The following is a 27,286-nucleotide window of genomic DNA, read 5'->3' on the forward strand; positions in this document are numbered from 1 at the left end:
AGCCTCTTTGGATATGCATGACATGAAAATAGGGTAACGATTAAGGAGTTCCTGGCAAGAATTTCATCATTCTGATTGGACAGCACTAAATACTCCCTTGGTAGAATTTCTAAAAGTAAATAAAATATACAAAGTCTTCCTGCTAAATGATTAACTACATCTATACAGACTGAACACAAATAGAGTTTTGCTTATATAATATACCCTTCATATGTGTTGATTTACATATCATCTCACGTGACGTGGGTGGTGATGTATTAATGTCTTAATCAAGCACCTTACACACTGAACATTTTGTGAATCCTATTAAATGATATGTGGGCATTGGTTTCCTAAGATGGCTCCCTTGAGTAACCTTTGTCTTCAGTATCCCCATTTTACAGGGAGGGGAATTTACATTCAGTTAACTTTTTCTTTGGATCTTCAGGGCTGCCAGACTTGGTGGGTGGGCATGCTGTGGGAAATGGGAAAGGGGTTGGATGGTGAGGGTGCGAGATGCATAGTCCTAGCAACATTCTTTCCCTGGGAGTCAAGGATGATCAGTTTGCACCTGGAGAGAAATTACTGAGGAACAACTCCAGTTAGGATGGTGATGAGCTGGTTGGGACATGTGATGGACATGTGAGTGTAAGGGAAGGGAATGACTTTCCTTTGGATGAGGAAAACTAGGGAGACTTTTAGATCTCAAATGTGTCAATGTGATATCTCTAATAAAATGGAACTTTGAGGAAATACCTGCCTTGGAATCTTTCTTGGTTGGGAGTGTTACTTGGTATCCTGACATCCAGCTTCTTCCCCCTAATATGGTAAGACCTCTTCAGGTGGTATCAGGGGAATATCCCCTCTTACAAGCTTCCAGTGTTTTCCTATCATACTTGTTCTGCAGTTTATACATCTCTGAAGTGGGAATGCCATCTATTTTTTCTTTTACCTAGACATTCTTGCATTCAGGACCTCCAAAAACCTTTGGTCTTTCTTGCTTGTGTCTTTACATAGAACTCCACACAATTCCACACCATATTTCTGGATTCCAAACAATGATAGTAGCAGCCACCAGATTACGCAATTTGCGCATAACTGCTACTGTGCCGATCGGTTGGGTGGCACCATTTTTTTTCATTTTTTCAGCTTTTTTGCTTTCTGCCCATGCCCAGAAAGCAAAAAGGCACCAAACTCTCATGAGGGGATGCTCATGCACGTTAGATTTCAGTGATTTTTTGCTCCCATGCATGCAGAAGAATTTGATGCCTGTTTCCTTCCTGTGCCTGCACGGAAGAAAAATTGTGTGATGGACACATTCACAAACGAGCATGCGGGTGCACCCAGATGAAGAGGATATGCACGCAGCACACCGGTTTGCAGGTAAGTGCAACCCACCACTGATTCCAACCATGGGAGGCAAGCTTTTATAATTACAGATAGTCCTTGACTTATGACCATTCACTCAGCAAACATGTCCACGGAAAGGGGTGGCATACAAATCTAATAAATAAAATAAAATAAATAAATAAAAACATTCAAAGCTACAATGGCACTGAACCAGGGGGACTTCCAATGCTTCACAAACTTCCAGCTTTACAGCATCCCTGTTGTCACATGATTGTAATTTTCTATACACCCTGAAAGCTTTCCACCAGTAAAATCAATTGGAAGCCAACAGGAAGTTGGAAGACACATTCATGGTAAGTCTTTGCATAACAACCCAGGTGGTCCTTGCTTCACTATGACTGCCAAAATAGCTGCTCCTAATGATGATTTTGTGCTCTACAAGTACAGGTAGTCCTTGACTTGCAACAGTTCATTTAGTGACCTTTCAAAATTACTTCTCTTAAGAAAAGTTACTTAATACCGTTTTTCACACTTATGATCATTGTAACATCCCCCATGGCATCTGATTTACATTCGAATGTTTGACAACTGATTCACATTTATGATGGTTGCAGTCATCCATCATAGAGTCATGTGATCACTTTTTCTGACCTTTTGACAACAACAAGGAAATCAGATTCACTTAACAACCTGTTACTAATTTAACATCTACAGTGATTCACTCAACAAATGTGGGAAGAAAAGTCATAAAATGGGGCAAAACTCACTTAATAATTTTCTCACTTAACAGCATACATTTTGAGCTGAATTGTAGTCATGAATTGTAAGTACTTTGCCATTCTGTGATGGAAATTCTGATCCCAACTACCACTGTAAGCTAAGGACTTTTCATTTATTATGCTTTTATTTATCAAACAGAGCAGCTAAAGCTGGGACATGCCTGTGTTTGGCTAATTCACTCAGCCTTCTATTCTTTAAAAGCAAGAATATCACCTCCTTTTGTTGTATCTTCCTGTAAGCAGTTTCTAATGATTCCCACACATGATGCAGTTTTAAAGATATACTTTCTTCATTGTTTTCCCCATAGAAAGGCCTGCAAGCATTTAACTATAGCATCAGATATAAACCCCACATGCTCACCCATCATAGATTCCTATGACAATCATCTGTGTGTGTGTGTGTGTGTGTGTGTGTGTGTGTGTAAGATTTCCAAGTCAATATTTGAACGGGCCCACACAATATTGCTGGACCAACTAGGTAAATGATTTACCCTACTCTACAGAGAATCATGGAGAGGAGATTAGAAAGAATGTTCAGAAACAATTACAGAAATAACAAGAGCAGAAAGCTTTTATAAAGCCCAGGAAAGGAGATAATTATTAGGAAAAGGATAAAACTGACTTCCCCTGACTTGCAAGGAGGGAATGTAAAAAAATTAGCAGATTTGCAAGATACTTATACTATGGTCTATCTCACGAAAATTTAGTTCTGTTTTTCCCATGGAGCTGATTTTTTGATCCAGTGTACTTAATTGGGTAGAAATCTCTTGCAACTTTTGCAACATCTCTCTGACCATCATTTGCTTGGCAGTATTGTCATTTAGTAGATGACCTGTGTCTGGTCCATTTTATTCTTCTGCACCTCTTGCAGAGCAGAGATTCGTTTATTTATTATATTTGTTTGTTTTGTCAAGTACCAGTACATATTGGTGGTATACAAATATATAATATATTCATGTACATAATACTGTACTAGTAAAAAAGAAACATTCGGGCAGGGGATGGAAGGTAGGCTGTTGCACTTATGCATGCCCCTTACTGATCTCTTAGGAACTGGGAGATGTAAACAATGGATAGTCTAAGGGTAAAGTTTTGAGGGTTAGGTGATGATACTATAGAGTCTGGTAGTGAGTTCAATGCATCAACTACTTGGTTATTAAAGTCATATTTCCTGCAGTCAAGTTTAGAGTGGTTTACTTTAAGTTTGTATCTGTTGTGTGTTGTGGTTGAAGCAGAAGTAATCATTGACAGGAAGGACATTGTAGCAGATGATTTTATGGCCTATGCTTAGGTCATATTTAAGGAGATGTAGTTCTAAGCTTTCTAAACCTAGGATTGTAAGTCTAGTTGTGTGGGGTAATCTGTTGCGAGTGGAGGAGTGGTGGGCTCTTTTGGTAAAGTATCTCTGGATATTTTCTAGAGTGTTTATGTCTGAAATGTGGTATGGGTTCCAGACAGATGATCTGTATTCAAGGATTGGTCTGGCAAAAGTTTTGTATGCTCTGGTTGGTAGTGTGAGGTAACCGGAGCAGAAGCTATGTAGGATTTAGTTAGCAACTCTTGAAGCCTTTTTGGCAATGTTGTTGCAGTGGGCTTTGGCACTTAGGTCATTTGAGATGAGTATTACAATGTCTTTTACAGAGTGAAGGTTGTCTGTAAGGTATTGTTTATTCAGCTTGTATTTGGTGTTCTGATTCTTTTTGCCAATGTGTAAAATAGAGCATTTTTTGGTTGAGATTTGGAGCTGCCAGATGTTTGACCATTCAGACACAAAATCAAGGTCTTTCTGGAGAGTAGCTGTGTTATTGGTGGCGTTGAAAAGTTTTATATCATCGGTGTGAGGAAGACACCCCAAGATATGCATTTTTCTATATACCCTAAGAGTGTTCTAACAAGAATCCCATATGTCTTAAGCGCCTTTATAATGTTAAAGTTTTATTAATAGAAACATAGAAACATAGAAGTCTGACGGCAGAAAAAGACCTCATGGTCCATCTAGTCTGCCCTTATACTATTTTCTGTATTTTATCTTAGGATGGATATATGTTTATCCCAGGCATGTTTAAATTCAGTTACTGTGGATTTATCTACCACAACTGCTGGAAGTTTGTTCCAAGGATCTACTACTCTTTCAGTAAAATAATATTTTCTCATGTTGCTTTTGATCTTTCCCCCAACTAACTTCAGATTGTGTCCCCTTGTTCTTGTGTTCACTTTCCTATTAAAAACACTTCCCTCCTGGACCTTATTTAACCCTTTAATATATTTAAATGTTTCGATCATGTCCCCCCTTTTCCTTCTGTCCTCCAGACTATACAGATTGAGTTCATTAAGTCTTTCCTGATACGTTTTATGCTTAAGACCTTCCACCATTCTTGTAGCCCGTCTTTGGACCCGTTCAATTTTGTCAATATCTTTTTGTAGGTGAGGTCTCCAGAACTGAACACAGTATTCCAAATGTGGTCTCACCATCATTCTATATAGAGGGATCATAATCTCCCTCTTCCTGCTTGTTATACCTCTAGCTATGCAGCCAAGCATCCTACTTGCTTTCCCTACCGCCTGACTGCACTGTTCACCCATTTTGAGACTGTCAGAAATCACTACCCCTAAATCCTTTTCTTTTGAAGTATTTGCCAACACTGAACTGCCAATACAATACTCAGATTGAGGATTCCTTTTCCCCAAGTGCATTATTTTACATTTGGAAACATTAAACTGCAGTTTCCATTGCTTAGACCATTTATCTAGTAAAGCTAAATCATTTACCATATTACAGACGCCTCCAGGAATATCAACCCTATTGCACACTTTAGAGTCATCGGCAAATAGGCAAACTTTCCCTACCAAACCTTCCCCTATGTCACTCACAAATATATTAAAAAGAATAGGACCCAGAACAGATCCTTGTGGCACACCGCTTGTAACCTGACTCTGCTCAGAATACTTGCCGTTAACAATAACTCTCTGATGTCTACGCTTCAGCCAGCTGAAAATCCATTGAACTATCCAGGGATTAAGTCCAATCTTCACTAATTTATCTATCAGCTCTTTATGTGGAACCGTATCAAAGGCTTTGCTGAAGTCCAGGTAGGCAATATCCACGGCACCACCTTCATCCAACACCTTTGTGACATAGTCAAAGAAATCAATGAGATTAGTCTGACATGATTTGCCTTCAGTAAAGCCATGCTGATTTGGGTCTAATAAGTTATTGTTTTTTAGGTGCTGATTTATCCTCTTTTTGAGTAGAGTCTCCATCATTTTAACTACAACTGATGTCAAGCTAACTGGCCTGTAGTTACCAGCTTCTTCTCTACTGCCCTTCTTGTGAATAGGCACAACACTGGCCATTCTCCAATCCTCAGGAACTTCTCCTGTTAACAAGGATTGGTTAAACAAATCAGTCAGGGGGGTAGCAATGACAGATCTGAGTTCTTTAAGAACTCTGGGGTGGATGCCATCTGGACCCATTGCCTTATTTATCTTTAATCGTTCAAGTTCTTCTAAGACATCGGCTTCTAAGATCACTGGAGCTGAATCCGTACAGCTGGAAGCAATGCTATATCCCTCTATAGTATTATTTTGTAAGGTGTCTTTTGAGAAAACTGAACAGAAGTAGCTATTGAAATGGTCAGCGATCTCCTTATTCCCATTAATGCATGTATTATTCCCGGTACTAAGCTTCGTGATGCCGCAGTTTTTCTTCTTCTTATCATTAATATATCTGAAGAAGGTTTTATCTCCCTTCTTTACAGATTTGGCAATTTCTTCCTCTTTTGAGGCTTTAGCAGCATATATTATCTGTTTCGCCTCCTTCTGTCTCATTTTATATACCTCCCTATCAGCTATACTTCCAGACTCTTTATACCTCCTATAGGCAGCCTTTTTTTCATTGACTATAGCCCTTACATCATTGCTAAACCATAGCGGTTTCTTCTTCCTTTTACCTTTAGTTATTTGTCTTACATACAGTCCAGTGGCTTTTAAGATGGCCTTTTTTAATACAGTCCACTGGATGCTCGCTCCTGCCATTTTATCCCTCCCCTTTAATTCATTATCTAAATATTCTCCCATTGCATTAAAATTTGTTTTTCTGAAATCCAATACTTTGGTTGCATTATAGGATTGCTCACAATGAGTTTTTACATCAAACCACAAACATAGATGGTCACTGCAACCTAAATTTTCTCCCACCTTGACATCTGAAACCCAATTCCCATTCGTAAAAACTAAATCTAGAATATTCTCCCCTCTAGTTGGTGTCTTAACCAGCTGTGCCAGAGCTGCTCCTGTAAAGGCCTCTATTATATTCTTACTTTTGCATGTAAGGGCACTGGGGATATTCCAGTCAACATCAGGCATGTTGAAATCACCCATAACCACAATATCTCCCTTTACTGCCATTTGGCTAATTTCATCCACCATCTTGTTGTCATATTCCTCGGATTGCCCTGGAGGCCTATAGATCACCCCAATTCTAATGACAGAACCTTCTTTATTTTGCATGCAAATCCAGAGAGTCTCTAGATCTTGACACGTATTTTGAATTAGTGTTGTTTTTAGACTTTCTTTAATATAAATGGCTACTCCACCTCCCCTTCTCTCTATTCTATCCTTCCTATACAGTGTATATCCTGGTATGGATATTTCCCATTCATTAGAATCCTTAAACCATGTCTCAGTTATGGCAACCAGGTCCAAATTATCTCTAGATATTATGGCCATTAATTCACAGAGCTTGTTGCTCAAGCTTCGAGCATTTGTGCACATTACCCGAAGAACATTATTTTCGTTATTAGTTTGCCCCTTATCATCAACAACTACATCTATATTATTTGCAGCTCCCTTTTCATAAGCTTCCAAAAACTGCTTTATCCTCATTGGTCGGGGACAGAAATCACCCACATCAGTTACATCTCTGTCCCCTTTACCTAGTTTAAATGCCTGTCCAAAAAAGTTCTGAATTCCTCACCGAGCACCTGGGTACCTCTGTATGATGGATGCAAACCATCCCTCTTAAACAACTCCCTATTAGACCACCTACTGACATCATGACTTACATAGCCAAAACCTTCAGCTTTACACCACTGCCTTAACCACACATTAAACTCTCTGATACACGTTGTTTTATCCTCTTGGCCACAAACCGGTAACACCTCTGAGAAAGTCACTGAATCAGTTATTTTACCCAGCTCCACACTTAGACATTGAAAATCTCTTTTTACTACATTAACATTTCTCTGGGACAAATCATTTGTGCCAAGATGCACCACCACATCAACGTTATTACCTTTACTCACAGTCTTAACAATGTTTGTAATCCGCCTCCTGTCCCTGCTGGCAGTGGCCCCTGGGAGACACCTCAGCACCTTAACCACATCCTTGCTCTGTCCCAAATCAACACCTCTAACGGTCGAATCACCCACAAGAAAATGTGTCCTCTTTTTATTTCTACTAACTGTACTTGATGGTTTGGTGACATTTACGACAACTTCCCCTTTGAACATCCCCTCATTCTCTGCCTGAGGGACCTTGCTAATATCTCCAACATCCTTACTATTTAAATCCGCAAGAACACTATAGGAATTCGATACAGAGAGACCAAATTTGCTATGTTTTTGCTCAACTGCACGCAATCTTCCTGAACCGACAGTTGTCCACACAGCCCTCCTCCTTGGGGGGCGCTGTGGAAGTGGAGGCTGGACACATGGCTTCATTACAGCACGTGGCTGGGACAATCTTTCCACTTCTGACTGCAAGCTACAAACTAAGGACTGCAATCTAGAGATCTCGCCATCTAACCTAGATGTCCTTATGCAAAGAGGGCAGTACCCCAAGTTCCACAAGGTACTACGGAAGACAACAGCCAAACAAATGTTACACTGCACCAAGCCAGTCATCTTAACAATGTATTGAAATACAAGTACTTAGCAGGAAAATCAACAATCCCTATTGCTACCAAACTTTGCTGATTTTGGTTTATAGTTATATGATTCGCGCGCCGTTAGGCGCGCGGGCCACTACCTTCTTCTCCTTCTCTGTGATCTGAAGTGCAAATTAAAATGGCTTTTTCCTGCCTTTTATACTTCCCAGTCTAATCCTGCCCCAGCCTAATCTGATTGGTCTGTGTTTGAAAACAAACTGCTAATAAAATTGTCTGTAACAGCCAGTTATAAATGCCCCTTCTCCTTGAATTCAAAAAATGCAAATGCAAAAAGTAAACAGCACTACCTTCTTCTCCTTCTCTGTGATCTGAAGTGCAAATTAAAATGGCTTTTTCCTGCCTTTTATACTTCCCAGTCTAATCCTGCCCCAGCCTAATCTGATTGGTCTGTGTTTGAAAAACAAACTGCTAATAAAATTGTCTGTAACAGCCAGTTATAAATGCCCCTTCTCCTTGAATTCAAAAAATGCAAATGCAAAAAGTAAACAGCACTACCTTCTTCTCCTTCTCTGTGATCTGAAGTGCAAATTAAAATGGCTTTTTCCTGCCTTTTATACTTCCCAGTCTAATCCTGCCCCAGCCTAATCTGATTGGTCTGTGTTTGAAAACAAACTGCTAATAAAATTGTCTGTAACAGCCAGTTATAAATGCCCCTTCTCCTTGAATTCAAAAAATGCAAATGCAAAAAGTAAACAGCACTACCTTCTTCTCCTTCTCTGTGATCTGAAGTGCTTAATGGTCCTAATCAGCAGTTGCACATTGCAAAAAGATCATAACTGCATAGTCTGTACTTTTCTCGACTTCCTCTTTTCCTTGTCTGTTTGTTAAGCAACTGACTTCTGGAAATATACACACATCGGGAATTGGGAAGTGAAATATCTGAAGGCTAAAATATCTATATATATCAATAAATATAAGTATCACGAATCATGAAGCACATTTATGCTGCATTTATCCTGACCTTGTCAATATTCCACCATGTAATCATATTTTTCTGTTGATTTTACTTTTTATTTCCCCACGCGAACATGTAACCCAGATCATTGGTCCATGCAATTACACACTTGTTCATCCTACTTTTCCGAAAAGGTATAAGAATGTAACCAAAAGTGTTAATTGTTATTCAGATTTTCTTGTTTTACTTCTCAACCTTGCAAGCAATAAACCTGAGTTTCTCTACCTCCATGTGGTCTCTATTTCCATGAACATATAGGCTTGTTTTTCCTGCAACAGGTGAAGAGAATACAGTTGCTTGCAATGTGATTGTAAAGGTCATTTATATAGAGTATGGAGAGTGTTGGTCCAAGTATGCTGCCTTGGGGTGTGCTACTCTTAACCGGGATTAGATATGGCACTCCCTATTTTGACAACTTGTTGTCTGTTTGATAGGAACACAGTTATCCAACTATGGAAGGATCCTAAGATGCCGTAGGATTTGAGTTTTAGAAATAGTTTGTCATGAACCATTGAGTCGAAGGCTTTACAGAAGTCAATGTAAATTGTATCTATTGATTTGCCCTAATCGAGATGTGTAGTCCATATTTATTTGTTTGTTTGTTTGTTTGTTTGTTTGTTTGTTTGTTTGTTTGATTGATTGATTGAATTTTTAATGCCACCCTTCTCCTTAGACTCAGGGCGGTTTACAACATGTTAACAATAGCACTTTTTAACAGAGCCAGCAAATGGCCCCCACAATCTGGGTCCTCATTTTACCTACTTCAGAAGAATGGAAGGCTCAGTCAACCTTGAGTTGGTGATTAGATTTAAACTGCTGACCTGCAGATCTAGCAACCAGCTTTAATGGCCTGCAGTAATGCACTCTACCCACTGCGCCACCTTGGCTCCATATGTTTTTGCAGTGAAGGAGTTGCAGGTTGCAAGATAATTTTTTTCTGAAATCGAACTGTTTGTTAGAGAGTAAGTTGTTAGTTTTTAGGTGGAGGGTAATTGATTGGTTTATGATTGATTCCATGACTTTGCATGTAATGCGACATAGTGAGATTGGTCTGTAGTTTTCAACTAGACTGGGATCTCCTTTTTTGAAGATGGGGATGACTGTTGCTTGCAACCATAGCTTTGATAGTGAGTTGGTCTTGAATGATTTTTCAAAGATTATGCTTAGTGGTTCAGCTATGGCTGTGAAAAACTTTTTTAGGAAGTATGCACATAGACCAGAGGTCTTCAAACTTGGCGACTTTAAGACTTGTGGACTTCAACTCCCAGAATTCTCCAGCCAGGTATGCTGGCTAGAGAATTCTGGGAGTTGAAGTCCACAAGTCTTAAAGTTGTCAAGTTTGGGGACCCCTGACATAGACCATAAGGCCCAATTGATAGAGAAGTTTAAGATCACGTTATGCTTTTCAAACATTGTCTTCTGTGAAGTCTATTTGGGTTAAGTCCTTGTGAGCATTTGAGCTGCAATTAGTGAATTTTGGGGATGAGCCATTGCTGTTAACAAAGACTGAGCCAAAGAATGTGTTGAAGAGGTTAGCTTTGGTTGATTCATCATAGTATTATTTGTTGTTGGGTCCTTTTAGTGGTGGGATGGGTCTTGAGTCCTTGAGTTAATTAAACAAGTAAATAACTAAACAAGTTATTATTTCTGAGCTGCTTTTCTCCCCAGTGTAGCACTTCCCTAAAAAGTGCTAACTGAATGTTAACTAATTCAGTTTTGTTGTCTTAGTTGATTGGAACCATTCACCTGGCACTGCTACTGACACCTTAATCAGGTTTCAGGTAAAGGCTTCTCTTTGCCTTTGAAATGATTCCTGAGTTGCACTAGGTAAAGAGTGCAGGCCTTCAACAATGTATACTTCCCTTGGTGTGCATGCTTACTCTCTTCCCCTCAAATGAACACAACTATAAACATTCTCTTCTTGTGAATTATCCCAACATCAGAGTGAATATTCCAAAGGGTGGGGAACAGGATTAAAGGCTACAAGGTCAGCCCTTTTATCTGGCTTCATTGTGAGTCAAGTTCCAGAAAACTTTCCCTTCATTTGGGCATATGGGGTCATATCCATCTGATGCTAGAAAGCATGGGTTTCATACTCTATGGTCACATGATGTATCAGGGCATTTTGGGATTTTTTGCCTTTGCGTGGGTATGACTGCTAAATGAGGGCTCCTTGTATAACATTAGCTGTATCAGCTGCTGACCTACAATAATCTAGCAAGTCAATTAATGTTTATAAAAGGTCATTGAGATAATATTTTATACTTCTGTATAAGTTTCCACCAAATAGCTCTATCAGATTCAAGAAGAACACATCAAATTCCTTATAAAGTTCTATTCACTTTTTTCATTAAAGGAAGCATAGCTTTGTTAGTCTATAGTAATAAAAATGAGAAGGGATTTGGTAATCTAAAAATGTGCTACAAGATTTGCTTTGAATGGGTTCACTTTGGATAGAACAATAAATCTGGCTGAATTGATATCATGGCAAATTCTATGTTAAATAAATGCATTTGAAGGAATGTAGTTTGGAAAGGCCAGTGCCAAATTCTAAACTTTATCTTAACCTGTAATTTCATACTGTAAAAACAAACAATCAAAAGCAAAGCAAAACAAAAAGAAGTATAGAAAGCCATCTGGGTGAACCTCTATCAGATTCTGACTATCAAAGTACATTTGGCGATTCCCAGAATAATATAAGAATCTTGAATCTTGGATTAGACTGTAAACTGAACTATTAAATGTGTTTACAAAATATACTACAGATTGTTTGGCAGAAAAAAATGATTATTATTTTTTTAAAAAAAAAATTAACTTAACACCTCTGTATGTAAAAATATCAATTTCGATTATCTATTGTCATTGCTTTAAGATGGGCTGTTGATTGATAATTCAGGTTAATCAAATGTTTCAAATATCTATATATATTCTACATTCCTCATTCAAGATCCATTTTGAAAAATATATTTATAAGGTTATATTATAATATTTAACTCTTAACTAGAACATCCTTAAAGATGTTCTATAAGCTTGTTTTTAAATGTTAGCATTTTCCCTTCCTTTAATTAATGCAAGCAACACTGTTTTCCCACTTGATTTTCTTAATTAACTGTTTTGAGAAGAAAAGCCTGGCCAAAGAAGAAAAGCAGTAACTAGTAGCAGCCAGGCCTCCATAGCTTTTCAGGTAATCTTCCAATCACTAAAAATCAGTTCATCAGTTTAGCTATTTCAGTTGATTTCCCTGAGCTACTATCATCCCTTCCTCCTTTTTGCTTGTTGCTTTGGTTTTTGTTAGGAAATGTGTAAAGAGGAAGTATTACTGGAATAAGAGTATGATCTTGATAGCTAAATGAGGACCATGAGAGTTTGTGAACTTTGTGTTGTGGTGATAACAGTAAACAGATCAAGCAATTATTCAACTTTTCAGGCAGTGCTTCCAATTCTTCAGAAGAAACATAAACTCTACTTTCATTCCTGTGTTGATCAATTCTGAACAACCCCAAGGTCTTCGGAATCAGCAGCTAAAAACAAAATTATTATACATTACTTTTATGAAAGTCCTTGGTCATGGAAACCATTTTTCCATGGCTTAACACTATTTTTATTGTAAATCATCCAGAAAAAAAGGGCAGTGTAGATATCCAATTGTTTTCTTAAATTATTCTGGAGTTTTACAATCTTCAGCTACCTGCATTTAAACATTAGCAATTGTTTGTGCAATTTGGTACCTGTTGTCCCCTCCCCTCACCAATACTGTATATCTAGGATTGGGTTGCACTTCAACAAATATCTAGAAGGTCAAAATATTATTAACTCCCGAGGAGAGAAGTTAGGGAATAAGATATTGCTTCCTTATCAGAAGGATACAACATCTGTCCTTCTCCTTTTATTAACCAGAAAAAATCCCCTTTTACAAAGAAAAATGTTGTTTTATGTTTCATTTCTCTTTCCCCTATTTAATTTTTTTAGAAAAAAAATGTTGTCATTATTTTAAATTATTAAATTCAAATGTTTCATTTTTATAGGTATGTATATGAAAAATTATTTGCTGCAAATTGCATCTAATTTGTATAAAAAACCCAATATATATTATTATCTTTCTTATGCAACTTAAATGAAAAAGATCAAAATAGAAGCTAGTCCTGAAGGATTTTTCAAAAACTATGCTGAGAGGTTCAGCTATGGATGAGGAGAGCGAATAGAATAGAATAGAATAGAATAGAATAGAATAGAATTCTTTATTGGCCAAGTGTGATTGGACACACAAGAAATTTGTCTTTGGTGGTACATATTCTCTCAGTGTACCTAAAAGAAAGGATACATTTGTCAAGAATCATTTGGGGAAAATGGTAATTGATTTCTCCTATTATTTCATGCAGTCTATCTGTGATGCTTCAATAGACAGAGAACCTTTGCTTTTCCCAGGGAACTATTAGCTATCTTCCACAGCCTTCTCACTTTGAACTGCCTGATCTGAAAAGGTCCCTGTAAAGGAGCACCTATACCTTGCTTTGTCAGGCATACATCAGATTTGGCATGGGGTCACTTATGTAACTGAAAAGGGGAGTGTCTTGGAATACCAACAACTCCTATATTAATGTTAACAGTGGGGGGGTCATAGGTTGACCCCTCGGTCCCTCCCTTGTGGAGTTCCTCATGGATTGGTCCCCTCACCCCTGCTGTTTAATATCTACATGAAACCACTGGGTGAGATCATCCAAGAACACGGGGTGAGCTGTCATCTGTATACTGATGACACCCAGTTATACATCTCTACCCCGTGTCCACTAAGTGAAGCAGTGGAAGTGATTTGCCAGTTTCTGGGGGCTGTTATGGTCTGGATGGATGCCAACAGGCTCAAGCATAACCCCGACAAGATGAAGTGGCTGTGTGTTCTGCCCCCCAAGGACAATTCCATTTGTCCATCCATCAGCCTGGGGGGGAACTATTGACCCCCCTCAGAGAGGGTTCGCAACTTGGGCATCCTCCTCAATCCACAGCTGACATTAGAACATCATCTTTCAGCTGTGGCGAGGGGGGTGTTTGCCCAGGTTCGCCTGGTGCACCAGTTGCGGCCCTATCTAGACAGGGAGTCTCTGCTCATGGTCACTTATCACCTGATGTTCGACTACTGCAATGGTCTCTACATGAGGGCTACCTTTGTGTTCGGAAATTTCAAATTGTGCAAAATGCAGCCATGCGAGCAGTCATGGGCTTTCCCAGACACATACATATTACTCCAATGCTCAGTGGACTGCATTGGCTGCCAATTGGTTTCTGGACTCAATTCAAAGTGTTGGTTATGACCTATAAAGCCCTACATGGCATCAGGCCAGAATGCCTGCGAGACCACCTTCTGCCGCATGAATCCCAATGACCGATCAGGTCCCACAGAGTTGGCTTTCACCAGGTTCCGTCAATTAGACAATGTCATTTGGCAGGACCTAGGGGAAGAGCCTTCTCTGTGGGGGCCTGGCCCTCTGGAATCAGCTTCCCCTGAAGATTCATACTGCCCCCCCTCACCTTCCATAAGAGTCTTAGATTAGATTAGATTTATTGGATTTATATGCTGCCCCTCTCCGCACACTCGGGGCGTATTAAGACTCATCTATGCCTCCAGGCTTGGGGCCCCTCTAGATTCTTGCCCCCTGGTGAATTAATGTGTTGAGAGAATGCTAAGTGAATGGAGTGACTGTTTTTAATGGCTTTTTTGGGGTTTTAAACTTTTAATTAATTAATTGGATTCAAGATATTGTATATTGTTTATTATATGTTGTGAGCCGCCCCAAGTCCTTGGAGAGGAAGAGCATAGAAGTCAGATAAATGAATGAATGAATGAATGACCAACCAACAAATCAACCAAGAATCAGCATACCATTGGAAAGTGCAAAAATTTATCTTGGTAAAATCACCTGGCGCAGGTCATGTGGTAGTTATTTTTACCTCTCTGTCCCTGGCTATTATTTTATAGAGAAATATCCTATATAAATATCCAATTTTTCTAGTTTAATGTCAGTTTTCACACTTCATAGTGTACTTCAAACTATAGTTGACATTTGTGCCAGCATTTCTTGCAAGCTACGCGGTGGACAAAGAAATGGAAACACTTGACTTTTTGGCATCATAATGTTTGAACATGTTCAAATCAATAAAAACTTGACATATTTTAATGTTTTTTTAAAAAATTCTATTGTTTGATATGGTTTTTTAAACTACCTTTTTTAAAACAGAAATTTAAGGGAAATGGTTATAACCTTCTTGAAATGGTAGACCTCTCAGACTTTCAAAGAGGCCAAATTGTTGGTGCTCGAATGACAGGCGCTAGTGTAACAGAAAGTGCCCGAATGTTTGGCATTTCAAGAGGTAATGTCTCAAAAATAATGACTGTTTTTTAAAGAGAAGGGAAAACGTCCTTAGCCAAGCACAGGTCTGGTCAAAAGTCAAAGTTGTCAGACTCTAAAGCAAATTGTTAGAGCGGATCACAAGATCACAGCTCCTAAAATCATTGCAGAGCTCAATAGACATGTACAGAACCCAGTTTCCACAAAAACTGTTTGAAGGGAATCTGGATTCCAAATCTGGATTTTCAAGGTGTTTCCATTTTGTAGTCCGCCCCTGTAGAATGAATTTTTTCAGAAATCTGAGAGTTTATTTTTCAATCTATAAAATCTTGAAGTTATAAAGCTATTGATGAAAATCTCAAACATCAAATAGGAGATCCAGGAAAAAATCCCAGGGACATAATGTTCTCAAATGCTTATATATAAATGCTCAAAGTTTGGCTAACAAACAGGGTGAATTGGAAGCACTACTACTATGTCTTAAATTATACTGCCATTATTTCATAATAAATCATTCATTGTCAATAAAGCAATTTATGCTTTATAGAGAAATAAAAAACAAAGAAACTAAAAGAAAAGCTGCTTACCTTAACAGAAAGGAGGTGGGCTCCAACCATTAGCAGTGCATTTAGAAAACTTATTTCCATAATTGGGCATAGGAGAACACCATATCTCAATTACATCATTATACATATATTGAGTTCGGTAAGGTCGAAAGGTGCCAATCCTCATATATGGAGGTGGACATTGCATTTCTATAGAGAAAGATGAATATGGAGTCACTGCCTGGGAGTTTAATGTACAGTGGTACCTCGTCTTACAAACGCCTCTTCATACGAACGTTTCGAGATACGAATCGGGCATTCAGGATTATTTTGCCTCTTCCCACGAACCATTTTCATTGTACAAACCCTCACTTCTCTCCCAGCTGCTGCTGTTGTGAGCAGCGGCCAAAACAAGCGCTTTTAAGTTTGTAGGTTCTGATGATCACAAGGGAACTGGAGCCAGGCTTTGCCGTGCAGGGTCTCCATCCCCCCCATCTCTTCTGCTACCATCATGGCAAAGCGCCAAGGCATTGGAGAAGAGAGAGAATGGGCGGCGAAGGTAGCAGTGGGTGTGGAGTATAGTGAAGAGAGTTCGAGCACAGAACATAGCAGCAAGCAAGGAGCACATTGAAGAAAGATCAGGCACAGAACGTAGCACCAAGCTGAGGGCATATTGAAGAGAGTTTGGGCACAGAACATAGCAGCAAGCCAGAGGCATATTGAAGAGAGTTCGTGCTCGAACTTCGTGCCCCTTTTTAAATTATCAGATTTTTTTTCATATTGATTGGAGTTGCAATCCTATGCATCTAATATGTATAAGATTTCAGAATAACCAAGATCATTAAAAACATACATACCTGTACACTGAAGTTTTGTACTCCATCCATTCTTAGTACATAAGGCATCTGATCTGTCAACATATCTGTAACCTTCATCACAGGAGAATGGTATTATCTCCCCTTCCTTATAAATTAACTTTGGAGATAATATGGTTCCATGTTCTATATAGTCTGCCTGGCAAGTTATTTCTACTGTAAAATGCAAACAAAGGTTTTTTACATTAATGTTCTTTGTAATTACTGGAATAAAAAAATAAGGCACAAATGCTATTTTTTTTTGGTCCATCCATCTTTTATTTTTGCTTTGTTACAGTAAAAACAACTTCAGACATTTTGGGGGTTTGTGGGGGGTTTTGTTTTTTAATATGACTAAATCTGACTAAGATGTTTGCTTAGTCATCAGTATTCATTAATGTTAGTCGATGGGGTACAGGAGTGGATGGATAAGAAGCTGCACCCACATTTTCAGGGAACCCCATATTGGGAAGAGAGGTGGGGGTGGACGTAGAAAGGGTGGTCAAAGCAACAGATCCTTCATCCAGTGTCCGCTTATACGGCACAGGTGGCTCAGCGCACAGGTTTTTCACAGCCAGATAGGCTAGGTATCCCCAGCATGGAACAGAAAGGAAGGCAAAGGCAATGCTAGTCCGTGCAGCCTAGTTCCCAGCAGGTAGGAGTGAACTGACTGGTTCCACTGATTGGTTAGGATACAGAATCCAATAAACCAAAGGCATGTCTATGTCATAGAGAAAGTAACATCCAATATAAGAATAGCATACTTGAGTTTGTGATTAGCAAGTATCATAGATATCACAGCCCAAAAAGAAGAGACAGTGGAGAAAAGAAAGTACACCAACTGTGATGCCACAGCAACACAAATAGCACAAATGCTATTTAACATATCTAAATGATTAGAAAGAAATCTATACTTGTAATTTCATTTTTCATCATAGTAGAATTCACATGGAACCAATTGATGTTTATCATACTGGGAGTGGACAATACTCAATGTTAATGCCAACTATTATTCAGTTATTTTCATAATCAAATTAAATCCTTTCAATGAAACTCAGTGTCTTTGTGTTAATATTAAACACAAATCGGGACAATTCAGAGCACTGAAGCACCCTGCAATCAGAATCTATGGACTAGACCTCTCTTCCCATCAACACTGATTAGAACTGTCCCAGAGGAAGTAAAAGCACCAACATAATACAATGAAACCTCTAAGGACATTGGGTTCACTTAGTACATAAGGCACCTGGTCTTACATTCTTAAGTACATTTGATCAAAATTATTTTAAAGTTAAAAGGGATTTTTAGAACAGCAAAAGACTTGACGTGTGAGCCTTCATTCTAGATTAAAAAAAAACAAATTAAAAATTAAAAAAATTAAAATTGCTAGTGATATACGTTTTCAATGAATTAAAAGTACAGCCACATTTGAAATGTTATTTTTACAAATTGATTCTCAAACCAGCTAGTGTTTCTTAACCATGGCAACTTGAAGAGGTACAGACTTCAACTCTCAGTCCACTCAACTTCAAGTTGCCAAGGTTTAAAAACACTGAACTAAATAAACCATAAGTAAAGGAGATGCCGATTGCTTAGAGTTGTAGTGGACAGAATTGGTGGACTTTGCTAAATAATGACAAGGAAAATGCAATAATGCAAAAGAGAGAAAACTGAAGAGAGATCATATGATTATAAAATTACAGACTGTTAGAAAGCATCAAAGGCTTAAGGACCTAGAGAAATAGCCAAAGATCTGAGAAAAGTCTCCCTTTTAGTTTTGCACTTGATTCATTTTCCTTCTCATGAACAAATGAATGAAATAGCGCCGGCGGACTTACCCGCCAGCGGCATTTGCGGGAGGGCCGGGAAGACACCAGACCCCTGGCGGCCACCATCTTGAGGCTCGGTCGAAGTCTCGCGAGGCGAGACTTCGGCCGAGAGTCAGGCCAACGAGGCCTGACTGCTGATAGGTCCGGGCGGGGCTTGCCGGCCCTATTTAAGGGCGTGCAGGCCCGGGCTCAGCCTTTTCGCCCAGACCATTGCCCTGAGCAGACACCCACCCGCCCTCCCTATTTTGCAGTGTGCTATTGTGGGTCGCCCCTAGGGGGGCCGAATGGGAATTTTTTGCGGCTTTGCCTTTTAGCCGGGCCATTTTTTCGCCCATTCCACACTGGGGAGATGGATGTGCAGTTAGGGGGTGCTTGCACCTGTTAGGCTAATTGGCTTACCTTTGGTCATTTGGGTAGGCAGGTTAGGGGCGGAAAACTGGGTGGTGAAACTGCGCGTTCTCTCTTGGGCAACTGCGCGTTCTCTCTTGGGCATCTTTGGGGATGATTGACAGGTTCTCTCCAAACTTGTGGTGGAAGCGACCTGAGCAGTTGGGGGGAACCTGTCTTTGGGTCCCGTACCTTTAAGTCCCCTGTTAGGGGTTAGCCGGCTGGACCCCCCTCATGCAAGTGCATGGCATGGTCTCAGGTGAGGGAGGGGTCCCTCACCTGGACTAGCATCAAGCTAGTTGCCCAGGAAGTTTATCTGACGTCATTTTCCGCCCCGGAAGCATTTGTTTGACCCTGCAGGTCCATTGTTTGGGTCATAGTTGGGTATGTTAATTTATGCTAATTTAATTAAATAAATTATGCTAAATTATTATTAATAAAAATGACCCAGTTTAAATCCAGCTTTTGTGTCCGTGTCGTTACTCCGTCTCTCCTGCAATAGCTATTACTAGAAAATCAGGGGGAAATGTAGAAGGAAGGAGGGGAAAGTTAAAGAAAAGTATTTAAATTCATTTCATATTCAATTACGGTAGCTAGGATGATACTATCTTGCAATTTTTTTTCAAGCTTGAAATGATAAACAGTGAACAAGGAATATCAATGAACCAGAAGCTTGCCTGAGGTGTTCTTTTTTTAAGAGTAGTACACAGAAGAATATCCCAAATCTGATACAGGACACCAAGACTTAGTTTAGGGTTGTCAGCCAGTCCAATTGTTAGAGGTTCAAAACTTCTTACATGATAAAATTCACAAGAACTTCACAATAGAGCCAAGGCTTCAACACTGTTTCCAGAAAAGGAAACGGGGTGTCACCTGCATCTTAAATTAGGATATAGCTAGCTATCTCAGAATTACTCCTTTGCTGAGTAGGAAGGAACCTCATGGAATTTTACATTTGTTTGTTTGTTTGTTTGTTTGTTTGTTTGTTTGTCTGTCTGTCTGTCTGTCTGTCTGTCTGTGTCTGTCCATCCGTCCGTCCATCTATCCATCCATCCATTCATCCACCCATTCATTCATTCAACTTTTAGATCTGCTGGTTTATTTTATTTGTTTGTTTATCAAAACATGTACAAGATAGCAGGTATTGGTATGAACATAAACAATAGCAAAGTAGGTAGAGGTAATTTGGACAATAGGACAGTAAGACAGGGACAGTAGACACAATGGTGTGCTTATACACGCCCCTTATACACCTATTCTTCTGTTCAAAATTTAGGAAACACTAGGTTCCCCAACTTATAATTTGTATTTATGTTTACAATAGGCTTATTCATTTTGGTAACAGAAAGTAATACTGTCTGTGTTGTTTTTATCCTTTCTAACATGTCTACCTATCTACCTGTGACTTTGCCTATAAGTTTGGTTATTTCTCTTTCTTTGACAAGCTTTGTGTGACAAGCACTTTCCACATATCTCTTGCACATATCTGATATCTATTTAGAAACCTTTCAAGTTAAATGGGTGGGATTGCAATTGTACAATTTTGTTTATTCTGTTCTGATAGTACACAGGTGTCAAACTCGCTGTATCACATTGCTATCCTGTAACATTTTGCAGTGTTTTCCACATTTGCGGAGCTGGGTTGGGCACAGCCTGCACATGGTGCATCCGGCTCATGGGCCACCGGTTTGTCACCCCTGTGATAGAGCATCCTCCTTTTAAGTCTGCCTATATCCTGTTGCAAGTAAATAAAACCTTTAAATATGTGCAAAGTCTGCCCAAAAGTGCTAGGTGAAATTTGTCCCATTGGAAAAGGGAGGCGGGCAGGCAGAAAAAGAGAGGGGGGAGGAAGGGAAAGAAGGGAGGGAAGGAAGGAAGAAAAAAGAAAGAAAGAAAGAAAGAAAGAAAGAAATTTATGTAAATTAATGTGAAAAAGTACACTAGTGCAGAGTTAAAATATATTGGCCCTAATCAATAATGTATGCAAATTCTACTTACAGATACATTTTGGTGAAGGTGACCATCCATTTTTGGTGCATTCAACCACCTTTCCTCCATAATCTGTTTCAAGGGTAAATCCACTGTCACACTGTATTCGAATTAGATCCCCATCATGGTATATATTTTTTACAGATTGGAAAGAACTGTTCAATACTCTTGGAGAGTTGCATGTAATTTCTGGACAAAATAAATCATATCTTATATCAAAAAAGGAAAAGCTTGCACTTGTATCAGATGATGGGCATTGCTTTCTATTAGCACAGAAATATACTCCGAGTCCAGGGAGAGGGGCGGCATACAAATCCAATAAATAAATAAATAAAATAAATAAATACTGCTCAAAAAAAAAGGGGAATGACTTAAACAACACAATATAACTCCAAGTAAATCAAACTTCTATGAAATCAACTGTCCACTTAGGAAGCAACACTGATTGACAATCAATTTCACATGCTGTTGTGCACATTCAACTTTGTACAGAACAAAGTCTTCAATGAGAATATTTCCTTCATTCAGATCTAGGATGTGTTATATATAATCAGTGAAGGGCTGCTGCCCGGACAGTGAGAGATGCCATCTGGGAAGTGGAAATGAAGTTGTGCGGACAGCTCCAGCTGACCAGCGGCCAGGCACATGAGACTATGAGATTATTTTACATAAATTTCATTATTTTACATAAATTTCAGCATTTTTCACCAGTTTTTGCATCTGCCACATGCCACCAGCTACTGGTCAGCTGGAGCTGTACTCATAGCTCCATTTCCACTACCTGGATGGCATCCCCCCTGCTGGGCAGCGGCCCTTCACTGATGCGCAGAAGTGGCCCTTCTGCATGCGCAGAAGCAAAAAAAAGATGAAAAATGCTGAAATCTCACAGTCATGTGTGTCATTACACAAGATTTCACTTCCTGCACATGCATTAGAAGCAAATCCCATGCCAGGCAAATGCACCCAACCCCTATCCCTGTGCCCATGACTGCCACTCAAACACCCATGCTCCGCCAACCACCTGGAGGTGTCCTGGCATACAAATGTAAGTGTGACCCTTCACTGGTGCACAGAAGCAGCCCTCCTGCATGCACAGAAGCCAAAATATGCCAAAATCTCATGGTTGTGCGAGTCCTCACATGAGATTTTGCTTCCTGTGCATGCGCAGGAAGCAAATCCTGTGCCAGGTGCATGTATCCAAGCACCAACCGCCTGCTTATGCCTGCTACCCACCTGGATGTGTTCTGGCATACAAAGGTAAGTGCAGCCCTACACTGATGCACAGAAGCGGCCCTTCTGCATGTGCAAAAAAATGCCAAAATCTCATGGTCATGCATGTCCTTGTGCACGATTTCACTTCCTCTGCATGCGTAGGAAGCAAATATCACACTGGGCATGTGCACCTGACCCCTGCCTGCATGACTGTGACCACCACCCACCCGCCCATGCCTGCCGCCCCCCAGAGGCATCCCAACATACAAAGTTAAGTGCAGCCCTTCACTGATATATACTGTATATATAGAGATAGAGAGATAGATCAGGCTATTTTAATCAGCAACCACACCTACTGATAGGCACTAGCAAATTCAAAATTTCTTGGTGTCTAAAATAATACTGTGAAATTATACATTCCAATTAAAAGCACTTTAATACTCTTGGATTTATTTGTAAGATCATAAATAAATTCAACAAGTTGCTGTAATTGCTCTTTCTCAGCACTTTAGTCTTTAATTGAAATGTAAAGCTGCAATGTGATGCCCTCATAGCAGAGGTAGGTTCCTACCAGTGTGGTCCGGCATGATAGTTGGGTAGTGACCCTCTGATTGGACAACTTATGCACAATAGTTCCGGTTCTGTCTTTGCTGGTCCATGCATGGCACCATCTTTTTTCTAATTTTCAGCAGAGTTTTATGCTCTTTGATCAAAATTGTTGGATGAAAATTGTCCCCCTGAGCATGTGCAGGAGCAAAATCACATGATGGGACACTCGCACGTGTGCAATTTTGGGTGATTTTTTTTCTCTGTGCAGAAGCAGAAGCACGCAAGGGAATGTTCCCACACACGTGAGCGTAGTAATCACACACACACGTGAAACATCGCACACATACGTGAAACATCACAATGCGCACGCAGCACACCAGTAGGAAGGTAAGAGGAATCCGCCCTTTCCCATAGCTACTATTGAGTCCCACTGTCAATCCCAGTAGCATTGTTAGTCACCTGAAAGGATTGTAAATTACAAATTAGGGGCTCAATATTGCAGTGGTTCTGCCCTTACCTGATGTTATAGGTGGGCTCCGTTTCAGTGCTGGTAGATTATTTTGAACTTTCCAAATACAGTATTCACTCTTGTCCATCTTGGATGGCAAGACAACATTCACTAAGGTCCCCAACTATCAATTTGGTGAGGAAATGATTCTTCTCTTTGCAGCTCCCCTTTTCTGGAACAGCTGCCCTAAGATGCTGCCTCTCCTGTCACCTACAGGTGCAGGAACATGTTCCACAAGGAGCAACATGATAGAAAAATGCCATGAATGTCAAACAAAAATCTCCATGTTCCAAGTTCTTCTTATTCCTATATAGAAACTGCCGATTCTGGGAGATGTTAGACCAGTGTGTAATCCACTAGTAGACTAGTCCCAAGATCAGAAGCAAAGCAATGTTTTCCAATGGTAACAAAAAATGTTCCTATATTCTTGTTAGTAACTGAGTTGCAATGTCTATTGTTACTGCTATATGGATTTTAGTGTGGTAATAGTTTATGAATTCTTTAAAAATATAAGTTTAATAACTCAACTGTGGAATTTGTTTTTGGCAAAAGCAATTACTGTAGCATTCAAGGATATAAACCACAGGTGCCCAACTCGCGGTGTCATATGATATTTCATGATTTTTTTCCCTTTGTGGTGCTGGGGTAGGTGTGGCCTACATGAAACACATCTGGCCTGTGAGTGGGCAGTTTAACAATCCTGATATAAACAGTATTGGCATGCAGATATATTATCCTGCATTTATGAATGAACAATCTTTTTGAAAAATTCTCAAGGATGAATGTGCTGCTTTTGCACTAACTTAGCCAGTTTGTACAATTAAAATTTTTGAGTCACCTTCACAATTAGGAATTACGAGTGGTGTCCCATCACAATGGATTATAGAAGCTGATTGGGAAGCATTTGCTGCCAGGACATATCCTGTTTTACAGGTCAGCTCGATAGAATGACCACGTTGGACAAATGTATTTTCAGGCGCATCCATTCCATCTTTAACTTGTATCTTCTGCCTTTCCAATTCAGCCTTGGGAATCATACAGGGATCTCAGATGAAAAAGAAAATAAATTATTTTAGAGAAGAAGTCAGGGTCCAAATGTGTCATATTATCTTGTTGGAGAGTCTAACAATAGAATTTAACTTTTATCTTGTAGCCAGTTCCCCTCAGATGTAGAACTGAACCCATATATAAAGGAGAGATGATGTAGGCAAGATCAATTAAATCATATTTATGTGAGAAAGAAAGAAAGAAAGAAAGAAAGAAAGAAAGAAAGAAAGAAAGAAAGAAAGAAAGAAAGAAATGGATCCCAACGTTTGAAAATGATGAGGAAACTTAGATGGAGACTTTGTCTTCTGCTTACCGAGGCAAATTGGTACTTCTGTCCAGGTCCCATTGTCACAGAAAGATCTGTTCTGACCTTCCATGGCATAATACTTTTGGCATCTGAATTGTACTGAAGAGCCAGTTTTGTACTGCTTTTCAGATAAAGTAGTAATGTCTCCATTCTGAATCCTGGGTGGAGCACTGCAGTTTTGCCCTCTTTCTATTAAATATGAAAGGGTAAAGACTTTGGCCTTATTCCAACCCAAAGCTTTGAGATTATTAATATTTCTTGACTTTTCAAAAGATGTCAATAAATCTGTTTAATGAATATTAATTCAAGTTGTATGTGTTTATTGTATTTTTGAAATATATAGGAAAAAGCAGCAATATGTATATCTATTGATCAGATAATCTAAGTAAAAGCTAATATAAAAGCATCTTAAAAATGAACAAATTAACAATGCCTCCTCTAAGGATTAACATATTAAATTGATATAAATCATCAAAAAATATTGCACACATATTAATAATATTTTAAATTACACAGAAACTTAATATGTGCTTATTATGAACCTATGATAAAAATTACAAAGCATACTTTTTTTAGCAAAATACCCTTTTCTAAAATTAATAAATGTGTGTGTGTTTCTTTAAATGAAGCAATCAGTTGAAATCATTTTTTTCTTGCTGTGAAAAATAATATATATTTTTAGTAGCAGATATTAAACTGTATAAACTATCATCATTAATATTAGCCCAATTCATCATTATATTCTTTCAGATTCTTTAATCTTAAGGTGAAAAAACTTTATTTTAGCATTCTTTTTAAAAATCTAAATTTTTCTTTTAAAATATTAGTGATGCTGCAGGGAAATCCCAGCAGGGGAATCCCACCAGTTCGAAAATGGGCCCTTCAGCTGGCAACGGAAATCCAGAGGTGGAGTTTCCCAGCGAAATCGCAGCAACTCTTTAACTTCATTAAAAATAACTGCTCCTTTAATGAATGCCATAGAAATACTTTTGCTTAGTAAACCTTTGATTTCTCTTCTTCTTAACTTACCATTTTGAGAAGAGCAGCTCTGCCAGAGAAGAAAAGCAGCAACTAAGAGCAGCCAGTTCTTCATAGCTCTTCAGGCAATGTCTGACTACCAAACCTCAGTTCAGCAATTTTGATATCTCACCACATTTCTTCCAGACACTACTATCCCTTCATCATTTTATGTTTAGGGAGGAGGAAATATTACTGGAATAAATAGCAACAAACAAATGAAGGAAATAGTTCAGCTTTTCAGGCATTGCTTCCAATTCTTCAATTCTTCAAAAGGAAAAATAATCACTTGGATTCCAGGATTGATAAGTAGCAGAAGCTAACAACAAAATTATTATGGAAACAATTTTCCCTTTCTTCCAGCTCTTAACATTATTTGTTAACATTTATTGTAAAGCATTCAGAACGACTCAGATGAAATAGGCACTGTAGAAATTTGTTGATTAATTAAATTATATTTGATATCCACATACCTATTTTGCATTTATTCTGCCAATAGTTATAGGAATTACAAGTTTGCAGCTATCCAATACTTTCCGTAAATGACTCTGAAGTTTAACAATCTTTAGCCAAATATAGTTAACCATTAGCCAACCTTATAAGAGTGTTTGAATACTTTAATACCTGCTATCCCCCTACCCCTCGATACTGCAGATCTAGGATTGGTTGCACTTCTATGACTATCCAGAGAGACAAAATAATATCAACTCCCAGATGCTAGAATAACAGAAAAAATAACATTACCTTGTATCAATCAGAAGAATACTGATACTGATACAGAATCAGAAAGATGCCAAATCTATTCCGCCTCTTACTAACCAGGAAAATTTCCATGTACAAGGGAAAATGTGACTACATTTTATTTTTATTTTTCCTATTTTATTTTTATTTTTTGTCTTTTGGAGAAAATATGGTGTCACTATTTTATAATACATTTTTCTTAAATTCAAAAATCTCCTTATTTTTACAGGTTTGTATATTTACAAACCTGTAAAAACAGATTGTAAACAGAAATGTCTAAAACAGATTATATATATATAAACTGTTTTAGACATTTTGAAATGTATGAGTCCTGAAGGCCAATATCTGATCTCTGGTGGGCCCGGGACAGGGGTTTATCCTCTGTCCTGGTGCTTCTCGACCTCTCAGCGGCTTTCGATACCATCGACCATGGTATCCTTCTGCGCCGGCTGGAGGAGTTGGGAGTGGGAGGCACTGTCCTTCAGTGGTTCTCCTCCTACCTCTCTGGTCGGTCGCAGTCAGTGTTAGTGGGGGGTCAGAGGTCAACCTCTAGGTTGCTCCCTTGTGGGGTGCCTCAGGGGTCGGTCCTCTCCCCCCTGCTATTTAATATCTACATGAAACCACTGGGTGAGATCATCCAAGGGCATGGGGTGAGGTGTTATCAATATGCTGATGATACCCAGCTTTACATGTCCACCCATGTCCAGTCAGCGAAGCCGTGGAAGTGATGTGCCGGTGCCTGGAGGCTGTTGGGGTCTGGATGGGTGTCAACAGACTCAAACTCAACCCTGATAAGATGGAGTGGCTGTGGGTTTTGCCTCCCAAGGACAATCCCATCTGTCCATCCATCACCCTGGGGGGGGATTATTGACCCCCTCAGAGAGGGTTCGCAAGTTGGGCATCCTCCTCAATCCACAGCTAACATTAGAAAACCATATTTTAGCTGTGGC

The 27,286-nt window shown here is 39.2% G+C and overlaps 1 protein-coding gene across 1 annotated transcript; it reads right to left on the reverse strand.

Annotated features, from left to right (window-relative positions):
- Nucleotides 1–9,044: 9,044 nt before the first annotated feature.
- On the reverse strand, nucleotides 9,045–26,145 carry LOC139164355 (complement factor H-like). Its single transcript, XM_070746377.1, has 8 exons — nucleotides 26,069–26,145; nucleotides 25,608–25,790; nucleotides 24,585–24,767; nucleotides 24,063–24,269; nucleotides 20,965–21,144; nucleotides 16,754–16,927; nucleotides 15,939–16,106; nucleotides 9,045–12,531 (listed from the first exon to the last, which is right to left on the reverse strand). Exons 2-7 carry the CDS (start codon nucleotides 25,669–25,671, stop codon nucleotides 15,940–15,942), a joined length of 975 nt encoding a protein of 324 aa, XP_070602478.1. The 5' UTR covers nucleotides 25,672–25,790; nucleotides 26,069–26,145; the 3' UTR covers nucleotides 9,045–12,531; nucleotide 15,939.
- Between the last annotated feature and the right edge of the window lie 1,141 nt (nucleotides 26,146–27,286).

This window comes from Erythrolamprus reginae, chromosome 3 (assembly GCF_031021105.1).
Source record: "Erythrolamprus reginae isolate rEryReg1 chromosome 3, rEryReg1.hap1, whole genome shotgun sequence".
NCBI classification, from domain to species: domain Eukaryota; kingdom Metazoa; phylum Chordata; class Lepidosauria; order Squamata; family Dipsadidae; genus Erythrolamprus; species Erythrolamprus reginae.

Coding starts and splice junctions, on each gene's coding strand:
- LOC139164355 (XM_070746377.1), bottom strand. CDS start 25,671: ATGAAGAACTGGCTGCTCTTAGTTGCTGCTTTTCTTCTCTGGCAGAGC. Junction 24,768..25,607: donor GAGCTGCTCTTCTCAAAATG/GTAAGTTAAGAA, acceptor CATATTTAATAG/AAAGAGGGCAAAACTGCAGT. Junction 16,107..16,753: donor TACAAAACTTCAGTGTACAG/GTATGTATGTTT, acceptor CTTTCTCTATAG/AAATGCAATGTCCACCTCCA.